Here is a 12,257-nt window from a genome sequence, read left to right on the forward strand (position 1 = left end):
AGAGGAAAATGTTTGAGGGTGGGCGTCGGGACTGGGATTACCTGGACATGCTCAAGTGGTGTTCTCAGCGCTGGCTGAACGGTAGGATTGCCTGGGGAATCTGTAAAACTCGGGAGGCTCAGGTCATGCCCCAAACAGTTACATCTCCAGGGGATGGGATCCAGTGGCTGCGAAGGTTTGGAATCAACTCCAGAGGCAGCTATCTACACCACCGAGAATGAAGTGTTCTTGGCTGTTTTCTCTGCTTCCTCTAAGGCTCTGCCTCTGATCTAAACCCAGAATCCACATAGGAGTGTCTCAGTCTTCACTCACGTCCTCAGAGCTCCCCTTGGAATATCCTCTTCTTTTTTTTTTTTTTTTAAAATATATTTTATTGATTTTTTACAGAGAGGAAGGGAGAGAGATAGAGAGTTAGAAACATCGATGAGAGAGAAACATCGACCAGCTGCCTCCTGCACATCCCCCACTGGGGATGTGCCCGCAACCCAGGTACATGCCCCCGACCGGAATCGAACCCGGGACCTTTCAGTCCACAGGCCGACGCTCTATCCACTGAGCCAAACCGGTCTCGGCGGAATATCCTCTTCTTATCCTTCACTTACTCAAATCCTTTTCATCCTTTGGGTCTCATCTATTAACCAGACTTCCGAATAGATCTCCCAGTTTACAATGATCCCCATGAATTTTTATAGCTCAAAAGGTTGCATCAGTTATCCAGTCGATACCACGGAGTGACATATGCTGGGCATTGCTCTCTGGACTCCCTCAATAGCTATAGTATAACATGCAGCCCAGTGGCCTTCCTGAAAGACCTGTAAGTTTATATTAAAATATTTTGGAGACTTTTGGCTAACAGTGTTTCTTATTTAAGTGTAAGCTGCTGTCGTTGTTTTAAACTTAGATTCTTTTCCTTCAAACTCGGTGGTTTTGAACTATTTCAGCCCATGGATTCCTTTGAAAATCTGGTGCAAACTATCGACCTTCCCAGAAAAGCGCTCATACAAACACACATTCCGTTTCATATGCCAGCAGTGGGTTCATGAGCCCCCGTGAAGCCTGTCCATGGACTTGCTTTACCTGTTTTTTTCTCATCTGAGAAAAGGGATTTTTTAAGTGGGGGAGTGAGGAGGAGGAAGGCAGTTTGGGAGAGAGATTTTCTTAGGCCCCATAGTGTGGGTGTGGGTGTGGGAGGTGGGGTCTTCTGATGGGAGGGTGGCATTTGGTCTGAGGGGAAGAGGCCCTGTGACAGGTAGGACACCGCATTCCTCCCCTCACATACCTGTGGGCCGCATGGTGGAACGCCTGTCCAATGCAGGAAAAGCCGATAGCTTCATTGACCACTAGATGTCACCACAACACCAGTAAGTTTTCTTGCTTTTGGCTGCCATGTGCCTGGGCCCGGAGGTAAAATAGCAAGTAAGTTGCAGTAACTTAACCATCAGGGACCTAATATTAGCAGGATTTACTTTCATTATTATTATTATTTCAATGCAAGGAAGTCCAAAGGATGAATAAAGATACATTCAGTATAAATAAACGGAAAACGAAAGAAAAGGTGAACGAGATAGGACAGGGGGAGTATGACCTGGCTCCAGTGTTACGATTCCCCTAGAAATGGCACTGTCTTGGAAATAGTTTTTTATCTTTGTGAGAAGGATTGTTGGCTGGACTGGGCTTTCAGGCTCCTAAAACAGCAGTTATTATTATGTAACTCACTTCACAGATACTCCAAAACCCATTTTGAACCAATTATGACCATCCGTTCAGTAAGAATTTGGATAATGTGCTCTTGTTTAACATAAGGACATGTTTCTTTTCTTTTTTAAAATATATTTTTATTCATTTCAGAGAGGAAGGGAGAGGGAGAGAGAGATAGAAAGATCAATGATGAGAGAGAATCATTGATCGGCTGCCTCCTGCACGCCCCCTACTGGGGATCAAGCCTGCAACCTGGGCCTGTGCCCGTGGCCGGAATTAAACCCAGGACCTTCAGTCCCCAGGCTGATGCTCTATCCACTGAGCCAAACTGGCCAGGCGGCATGTTTCTTGATTGAGGCATATTTTATTTCTTATTTTTTCTCTTGCAATACAGCCAAGTCTGTTACCACAGTAAGCATTAGCTCACTTTGTTTTATGGCCTCATATTGCAACCTTGGCTCCATTCAAATCTTTTATAATTGCATATTTTATATGATACACACGTTGGCAAGAACATGTGTATCAAATTTATGTTCATTGATTTAAAAGAAAACAATTTGTGTCACTATATCCTTCAACACTGAAGAGGCTTAATATTTCATTTACTTTAAAAATGAACCTAATGGATGCATTCTTGCTTCAGGGGAGTACAATTATATCAATAAGTCAAAGACCTAATTAGGATGCCAACCATTCTGTTCTGGAGTATTTGACAACTGGATGTGAAGCTAGTTCACTTCGCCTTTCCGATTCCTATGTCTTGAAAAATAAATTCTTTGGCAGAAGAGAAGCTTGGTGGGAAAGTGAGCCTATTCCATGTGCTCCAAATCTCATGAGCATTCTCTGACTGAACATGGCATCGTTGATACAACACTGTGTGTGTAACATAGGCTGACCCGCTTAGCCTTAACCCAGGGGAGTCATACCAGTTTGGGGAAGGGGGCAGCGGCTCTCTCTGTGTAAAAGGGGGCAGGAAAGGAAGTGGGGAAGCAACGACCCTTTAAATCTCTCTACTTTAGAATCCCTGTTGGGATGAGAAGGCCATCCTTCATGGGAGGTACTCGCTTGGAAATGCTGCCCCATGCGAGCTGAGGAAGGAAGGGGTCCCAGGTTTGCAGCAGGCGTGCGTGGCCCGCCTGGGTAGCTTGGCCAACAGGGCCCGCTGCTCAAGCTCACGGATGTTTTTGTCCCTACAGGTGCAGAGCTTTAAGAACTACTGGGAAAAACTGAACGCCAACCTGGAATATGTTAAGTACTCCAAGCCGCCCTTACACTATAACAACAGCGTGGTCAGGAGTGAGTGGCACAGCCTGATCTCAGAAGAGGTGCGCGTGGGTTCATGACAACAAAGCAAGAAGCAAGAGCATGCATGTTAGATCCCGGTGGTACCCTCAAGTCATAAGGCTGGCTTACCTTTGCAGCACCTCCCCAATTGCCAGGCACTTTCGCATTGTTGCTACCCATCTCCCAATAGGCAGTCAGGGGTGCTTCTTTGATGCTTCTTTGGGTGATAGAGCCCTTCTGTCTCTTGATTGTGGTGGCACATGAATCTACGCATGTGATAAAATGACAGCACTGTACACTCACTGTACCAGTGTCAGTGTCTGATTTGGATAGTGTACCACGTATAGTCCTTTGTATAAGATGTAAACATTGGGAAGATTGCGGGTGAAGAGACCTGAGGATTATTGTATATAGTTGTAGTATTTACTGTATATTAATGTATAGTTGATTTGCAATGTCCTATCTGTATATATAAAACCCTGAGCAACCATCTGACTGTCCAACCGGTAGCTATGATGTGCACTGACCACCAGGGGGCTGATGCTCAACACAGGAGCTCCCAAGCTGCAGTGACTTGGCAGCTGCAGTTATTGGGTGATGTATCTGGAACCAGAGAGGAGGGAGCCTGATTCTGGGGTGTGTCACCTAAGAACAACCCTCTTGCAATCTGGGACCTCTCGGGCGATGTTGGAGAGCCGGTTTCGGCCCCATCCCTGCAGGCCAGGCTGAGGGACCCCACCAGTGCATGAATCTGTGCACTGGGCCTCTAGTAAATTTATAATAGTTTTAGAGAAACAAAGTTTTAATAATCTAGGTATTTTATCTGTTTACCTGGAAGGTGTATTTCTTTTTCCTGAAACTCTTAATTGTGTTCCATTATGTCCTTGATGCGAAAAATGTCACCCATAATACCTTCAGCTTTTATACCTCTGACATATTCTCACTCCTAGAAAACAGGAAAAAGAAGGTCCAAGGCATATGTGAGGAATATTCTTGATAATGCAGTAAAGTAAGTGAAACTGGGGATTCTTGTATCTGTAAGATGGTTGTCATTTGACTTATTTTTTGGCTACTTTTCATGGAAGTAGCTTACTTTTTTTGTGTATCATGATGCTGTCAGCTTACTGAATGCAGTCAGTGGGGCCCTCTTCTGGAATTTGATGTCAGAGTTTCTGGTGGAAAAGTTTATCTGTTAAGCCTTACAGGTTTGTACTCTATGGATGGATGATTTGTAAGGAAATGGTAGAGAAAGCTCTTATTAATTGAACACTTTAGGGGGATACAGACAGTAGGCTGATTTAAAAAGTGATATTGGCCTGTGAGCTTGCTCTTATTTTGAAAGCAGATTTTCTGGATGGTGAGTCATCTGAGAATGCTACAAGTACAGGCCCCATTCCAACTTCTGTTCTATTTTCTGTTCCCATTATTTCCAATAACTAAGAGCTGCAATTGTTCTAAACTATTGTCATTGTTTGCACTAAAGGGCTTTGAGTTTCATAATTGCCTACTGTGGCTTTTGCCAAGTTGATGAAAGTTTCTGAGGTTTTCACCCGACTGAGAAACAGTTTCTGCAGGGGTTGTTAGAGGAGGATATCATTGTACGCTATTGTGGCTTTCATTAAAAAAAAGAACGTTTCCTGTGTGAATAACATTGGCTAATTTCTTTGTAGGGTGATTTCTAACCTAGAAGCAAGGAATTCGGGTAAGAAAAGACCTGTAATCAAGCCTTTGGATCCCAGTCAGTGTTTTGTTTGTAACACCCTTCATCCTTCCACTGGGGGTTGGCAAGAAACCCACTTCCAACAGTGCAGTGGAGGCAGCACCTTTAACATCTTCCTGTCCGAGCTCCATCCATGTCTGTCTTGGCACCAGGACCTTCAGGGACAGCTGCTGAGTGTGCTTTTGCTTGTCGGTCCCGGAGTGCTGGCCTCTGGCGTTCATTATTTTCCCGCATGGAGTTGATCTAGTTAACATGCCCACTGGCTGTACCCACAGGATGTGCTTTGGAAATTCCCTTGGCTCAGGGCGCCACTCCCTCCAGCTGTCTGATCACACCAGGGCCTTTGATGGGTGTGCTGCTTTCATTTTGGTTGACACTTGGGCACTCACTGGGTGAGGTCATAGGGGCGCAAAGATGAGGAGCCCCTAGGTAAGCCCAGCGATGTGGGGGAAGATCCTGGGCTTAGAGCCAGACAGGACTGGCTTAAACTCCAGCTGGGCCTCATGCTAACCGTGTCCTTTTAGGCAAACCAGTTAACCATTTTGTGTGGCCCTCCTCAGGGCAAGGGTGGGGAGAAAAGGAGAGTAAATGCTATAGCTCTTGGCACAGTGGGATACCTGGGTGGCTGGTATATCATTCGTGTGTGAGGAAGAAATGCTAACACATAATTTCTAAACCAGATGATAGGTACTATGTAACCTCAGGGTGCAGGTGTGAGGGGCAAGGAGCGAGGGGTGAGGGGTGAGGGCAGGAGTAGGGACGGTTGGGGCGGGTCTTGACAACCGAGGGGACTCAGCTGGGAAAACTGGGGGAGGAGAATGCTAAGCATATCCAGGTATACGCCCTTTTGCAGTCTTGTCAGTAGAATTCTCTCAGGGTTCATACAAGTCAGTCTTTATTTAAAAAGTTGTTGCTTTTATATCTCACTTATGTTTATGGGCTTGGCTGTTAGGTATATGTTGGGTGACCCTAACGGAAATTGTTTTATACAGTGTATTGCTGCACATCCGCAGCTGTGGTCCACCATCATGCACCGTGACGGTGAACTTGTCAGCCAGCCCAGGCAGATGGAGCCTGGGCCCACTGCACGGCCCCAGGGCCCAGCCTCTGCCTGTTACCAGGCCATCCATGTTGAAGCCAGGGGTTGCATCACCAGCACCTGGCAGCAGCCGTTGGCAGGGTCCTGCCCAGTGCGCGGGGTGTGAACGTGTGGGATTCAGGGGTTTGCAATATGGGAAATGTTGCTGTGGTCTGTTTCTGTTGTTGCACCCCCCCACCCCCCGCCCACCCGAGGTGCCCCTTCTGCTCCTGTCCTTCAGGCCTGCTCGCGTCCTGTGACGAGTCATTTTCTCTTGACACCTTTTTGGGAACTTGCCCCTGCTTTGCTTGTGCCAGTTGCCTAGGAAGGATGACATCACTGCCAGAAAGGGAACACTCGTGTGAAATTCAGGGCTGCTGGGCTCAACCCTGCATTGTTTCTTCTTAATCATGAAGGTTATGTGGGATCCATGTAGGATTTCTCCTGAGGTGTCAAGAGGCATTCATGCCTCCCGCCAGGAGTCCTCAGCCCGGGGAAGGCAGAGTTCAGCTCTCCTGACCGGCACGTGCCTCAGGCTCTGGGACAGGAAGAGCAGGGCAGAGGTGCCCAGGTGCCCTCAGGGGAGTGTTAGGGCAGATCTTCCAATGACACTGCTCCCCTGCTCCCCCACTCCCAGTCTTGCTGGTGAAGTGCAAGTCACGGTGGAGAAAGCGCCGTTGGATTTGACCTTACATATCACTTTCCATGTTGATTTAGTTGCTTTCAGTATGATAACATACCCATTAGTATTATTGCCACAGTAATAGGTCCCCTCAGCTTAGTATTTCCTGAAAACACTGAACTATGGGAGGCCAGAAGGAAGGGAGTCATGTGATCCTTCCAACAAGTCCCTGTCCCTGTGTTTGTGTCCCCCTTAGAGTTTAGAGCGGTTACTCTGTCTCCCATGAAGCAGTTCTTGGACAGTGGTGAGGTTTTGTGTTGAAGAGAAATCAAAGCCAGAGCCTGTTGCTGTTGGGAGATGTGTTCCTTCTCCCTTCCTTCCTCCCTTCCTTTGTTCTCACCCGGGTCTGGACCTGAATCTGCTGCCCAGAGCTCTCTTGCAGTCACCTGAGTGAGAAGTTCAGCTTGCAGGGGTAGGTCACACTAACCTAGTGAAAAATTTTTTTTTTTTAATATTTTTTATTGATTAAGATATTACATATGTGTACCCTCTACCCCCCCTCTCCCCGCTCACCCCCTCACCCCCCCGTTGTCCGTGTCCATTGGTTAGGCCTATATGCTTGCATATAAGTCCTTTGGTTGATCTTTCCCCCTTGCCCCCACCCTCCCCTACCTTCCCTCCAAGGCCCGACAGTCCAATCAATGCCTCTCCGTCTCTGGATCAGTCCTTGTTCATCAGTTTATGTTGTTCATTATATTCCACAAATAAGTGAGATCTTGTGGTATTTATCCGCTCTCCAGTTCCATCCATGCTGTGGCAAATGGTAAGAGTTCCTTTTTCTTCTTCCTCTTCTTACAGAATACCTTTCAGCTTTTCATATAATGCTGGTTTGGTGGTGATGAACTCCTTTAGCTTATTCTTATCCGTGAAGCTCTTTATCTGACCTTCCATTCTGAATGATAGCTTTGCTGGATAAAGTAATCTTGGTTGCAGGTTCTTGCTATTCATCTCTTTGAATATTTCTTGCCACTCTCTTCTGGCCTGCATGGTTTCTGTTGAGAAATCAGCTGACAGTCGGATGGGTACTCCCTTGTAGGTAACTGACTGTCTTTCTCTTGCTGCTTTTAAGATTCTCTCTTTATCTTTTGCTCTTGGCATTTTAATTATGATGTGTCTTGGTGTGGTCCTCTTTGGATTCCTTTTGTTTGGGGTTCTCTGCGCTTCCTGGACTTGTAAGTCCATTTCTTTCACCAGGTGGGGGAAGTTTTCTGTCATTATTTCTTCAAAAAGGTTTTCAATATCTTGCCCTCTCTCTCCTTCTGGTACCCCTATAATTCTGATGTTGGTACGCTTGAAGTTGTCCCAGAGGTTCCTTACACTATCTTCATATTTTTGGAATCTCTTTTCTTTTTTCTTTTTCGGTTGGGTATTTTTTGTTTCTTTGCATTTCAAATCTTTGACTTGATTCTTGGGATCCTCTTGTCTGCTGTTGGAGCTCTGTAAAGTATTCTTTATTTCAGTCAGTGTATGCATAATTTCTAATTGGTCCTTTTTCATGACCTCCATGGTCTCACCATACTCCTTGAGGGATTCATTAAATTTATCGGCAGTTTCCATAAAATTCTTGACAAACCTTATAAACGTGGCCTTGAACTCTATATCCAGTCGTCTGGCCTCCTCCGTTTCTGCCAATTGTGACCTGTTTCTTTGTCTCCGCATTTTGGCTGCTTCCCTGTGTTGATAGAGTGGCCTGCGCGCCAGGTGTCCTGTAGGGCCCAGTGGCTCAGCCTCCCCAGTTACCTGGGGTGGACACTCTTGGTGCACTCTTGGTGCCTCGCTTGTTGTAGGATCACTGGGAGGAATTGACCTCCAGGCCAATTGGCTGTGGGAAGCAGCTGTGTCTGAAGTGGGAGAATGGACCCCCTCTGACCACTGGGTACAGTGGCTCCTGGATCTAAGGAGGTGCTAATTCAGCCCCTGCCTGAGGCCACACAGCAGGAACTACGAAGAGGCTCAGCTGTGAAGCAATGCAAGCCGCTGCGGGGCCTTGGGCCTTCTCTTGGAAGTTCCGGGTCTGCCTGGCCCGGCTGCAGTTAGGTAATTATCAGGTTGCAAAGTTCTGGGGCATTCACATGCAAAAGCCTCTGCCGCAGCCCGGGTGGGGTGGGGTCTCAGGGAGTCAAAGGGCGTAGAAAGAAGCAATGGCTGATTCTCCACGCCCGGAGTTGCGCGTCTCAGTGTCCCGGCAATGGCTGCAAGCACCTCCGAGGGAAATCTGCCCCCAAGTTCGCCCGCTGCCGCCTGAGAGAGCAGCCTCTCCCCGTATGAGACCTGGGTCCCCAGAGACTTCCCGGAACCGGAGATCAGAGCAGTCGGGAGCTTGTGATTCAAAAAGACAGCCGTGTCCTCAGGTGCCACCCCCTTTCCTCGCGCGCGAGCCGCCGCCGTACCTCTGCACTCAGCCTCCGCAGCTCCTCTGGCTCTCAGCATGCTTTTCTTTTCTTCTAGTTGTAGAAATTACACTCAGCCAGCCTTCCTGTTGTTTTGGACGATGTTTGCTCCGTCCTTTGGGCTAATTTTCAATTGTTGTGGGAGGCGACTAATTCCCGGTGTTTATCTATGCCGCCATCTTAGTTTCTCCCGTAAAATTTTTATTTTATCTGGGAACTGTCATGTTTTCCCAATGACTAAGAGAGGGGAAACCCAGGCGGATTCAATTTTTTTCCAGCCCATTTCCTGCTTGACAATTGCTCTGTTTCATTTCAGAGCCAAGAGTGACACCCCTCTTGCAGGAGGAAGACAGCCACCAGAGGCTGCTTCTGGGGCTGGTGAGTGGTCTGTGGGACACTGATGTGGCAGCAAACCATGGGCTCCAAGAAGGAGGAAAGCGCTAAGTTGTACTTCTCATCCTGATCTTGTTTTTCATTCTTTCAACACAGAATTGTGTCCAGCCACTGTACGCCCTGTGTGTTCAGTGGTAAGGAACACCTATATGATTTCTGTCCTCTTGGAATTACAGTCTAGTGGGGGAGACACACTTTAGTCACTTACCCCAATATAAATATATAAATACGAAACATCATAAGGAAATGTACATTAAGAGTTTTTAAAATGAGGAAAAAGCAACGTCTCTGTGGCATTTGTATTTCTAGTTTAAAATAAAACAGAATAAAGTATTCTTTCTCAAGAAATCCTACTACTAGGAAGACCAAACAAATATAAAGCAAAATAAATTAATTAAAGATCAGAATTGGTAAATAACTCCAAAATCTTTAAAAGACTGATTAGAGACATCAGGAAAGTCTACTAAAATGTTTTTAATACTGTGCAAGCTTAGGAATGGGATAATCTACTAGATATGGCAAGTTAAAACATATGAGAACAGTATGTGTAAATACATGTTCACACACTTCAAAATTCTAGTTAAACAAAGTATCCTTGGCAAATACAATGACCAAACCTGAGCCAAGAAGAGATAGAATACCTGAAAGCACAATTACTGTAAAATAATTAGAAAAACATGCCAAAGATCATCCCCCAGAAGGCTGCAAAGTTACTTAATCAGCCTGTTCTTTCAAACTTTCGAGGACCAGGTAATTCTCATGGCATGTAAATTATTTTCAAAAAAAGATGGGAAGTGTCTTAATCACTTTAAAAAGCCAGCATAACCTTAAAACCAAAACTGACAATGAATAATCTAATACTAATTAATAGTCAACATCCTTCTTAATGGAATGTTGGAGGCATTTCTATTAAAATCAGAAATAAGTTAAGGATCATTGCGATTTTTACTAAAATTTTACATGGTTCTGGAAATTCCAGCCAATGCAATAAGAAACAAAAGTAAAAGAAGATGCTAAGACTGTCTAATACTACAAACAAACAAAATAAACAACTGGGAAAATGAAAAATAAGGAACAAGTTAGTAAGCTGCTGATTCTATTATTTATTTTATCTTATTTTTTTAAAAAGTCAGGATTAACTAGTTAGAAATAATAATGGAAAACAACATCCCATTTACAAGTTATTAGCATCTAGGTTAATATTTATTAGCATCTAGAATTCTAGATTAATAACATAAAATAAAAAAGCCAATAAAATGTCTCTGTCAGCAACTAAATGACTCAGTCGACACAGTAAAGAGGTGCAGGACTGTCATTACCAGATATCTGACTGTGTTGTTGGTCTACATGGACAGCAACAATATGGTGCTTGTACAAAATAGTCAGTAGACTGTAGTTTAATTAGGATCTTTAGTATGATATGTGATTAGAATCTTTAGTGTATAATATGTATAAAAGTCAATGTGGAAAGTAATAAGTTTTAAAAACTTAGTCAATGGTTATCTATTTGCGAAAGAAAATTAAGTTAGATTCATCCTATCCCAAATACCACCACTTTATACCATAAAACAGCAATTTTCAACCTTTTTCATCTCAGGGCACACATAAACTAATTACTAAAATTCTGCAAAAACATAGTATAATTTTGATTCATTCGCACTGGAGGCTATTGTGTTAGCTGTTGTCATTTTTTATTTGACATTCGAACAATTTAAAAATTGTTGTGGCACTTCAATTGAAAATCACTGCCATAAATCAATAGAAATATTAGATAGATAAAGGAGTAGGATATACAATACTTAACTATGTGAAAGAATTTGAATAAGTGGATAGTTAAATAGTTTTGAAATAAAGAAGGCCCTTTAGTGTGTTATTGAATATAGACATATAGGAAAAGATAGATTGAAAATTTAAACAGAAAAACAAAAGGAAAACGATAAATTTGGAAAAATTGTTTGTGATATTTGTGATAAATGATTAACATTTGGTGTATAAGTAAAGTTTATAGGTCAATACAAGAACAATACATCAGCCCGGCCAGTGTAGCTCAGTGGTTGAGCAATGACTATGAATCAGGCTTGCGGGCTTTATCCCCACTGTGAGCGTGCAGGAGGCAGGTAGTCAATCAATGATTCTCTCTCATCATTGATGTTTCTCTCTCTCCCTCTCCCTTCCTCTCTGAAATCAATAAAAATATATATTTTTAAAAAGAGCAACACATGAGAAGGGAAATGAATAAAGGCTGTGACCAATGATTTTTTGAAAGTAAATTTAGGTAAAAAATCTCAAGTCATGGAAAGGGAAGAAAAAGAATTGTTTACCATTGCTATATTCAAATGACAAATAGAACAAGTGTTTTTGCTTGCTTGTTTTTTATTGTCTATCAAATTGACAACAATTTAAAAATCATACCAGCAAAGTTCAGATTATAGGGAGTTGGACAGCCTCATCCAGTGCAGTGAGAATTAGTGTAACCACAATGGAAGGCATTTTGGTGAGCTCTCCACCAACCTTAAGTGTATGACCCAACAAATTCATTTCTAGGAATTTAGTCTGACAAACTAACATGGTAAACGACTTTTGTTTGAGAATTCGTTGGGGAATTCTCACCAGGGCCTGGAGCTTGACTCTCAACTGCTCCCTGGGCTTTGGATGGATCAGAAATAGTTCCTCTTGAAAACGTTGGCACCCTGGATTTGTGCTCATCAGAGGAAGATTGAGGATTATGCATTTCTGCTGGTGGGATCTTTAGACCCAATATTTTCATATTAATAAGGAATGTTAATAAATGGTTCCAACTCAAACCAGTTGCCAGTGTGAGTGGGTGGGTTGTGATTTATCTAATTTATATCCTGTTTTCAGATGGTGTCTGAACTAAAAGACCATCTTTCGAGACATCTACAGGGTGTGGAAAAGAAGAAAATTGAACAGATGGTTCTGGACTACAGTTCAAAACTGGTTGGTTTTGCTTTCTGTTTTCCATCCCCCAAAGCCCAGGTATATAATTCCTAG

The 12,257-nt window shown here is 43.9% G+C and overlaps 1 protein-coding gene across 1 annotated transcript in view; it reads left to right on the forward strand.

Annotated features, from left to right (window-relative positions):
• GSAP (gamma-secretase activating protein) overlaps window positions 1-12,257 on the forward strand; it is a gene marked incomplete at its 5' end in the record, with an annotated part of 76,502 nt that overhangs the window by 51,994 nt on the left and 12,251 nt on the right. The window contains 5 exons of the mRNA XM_081102361.1: window positions 2,895-3,023; window positions 3,933-3,991; window positions 4,653-4,684; window positions 9,169-9,230; window positions 12,108-12,203. Of these exons, the coding sequence (XP_080958487.1) occupies window positions 2,895-3,023; window positions 3,933-3,991; window positions 4,653-4,684; window positions 9,169-9,230; window positions 12,108-12,203 (378 nt within the window). The remainder of the gene's footprint in view (window positions 1-2,894; window positions 3,024-3,932; window positions 3,992-4,652; window positions 4,685-9,168; window positions 9,231-12,107; window positions 12,204-12,257) is intronic.

This window comes from Myotis nattereri (genome assembly GCF_964212035.1).
Source record: "Myotis nattereri genome assembly, chromosome: 11".
Taxonomy (NCBI): domain Eukaryota; kingdom Metazoa; phylum Chordata; class Mammalia; order Chiroptera; family Vespertilionidae; genus Myotis; species Myotis nattereri.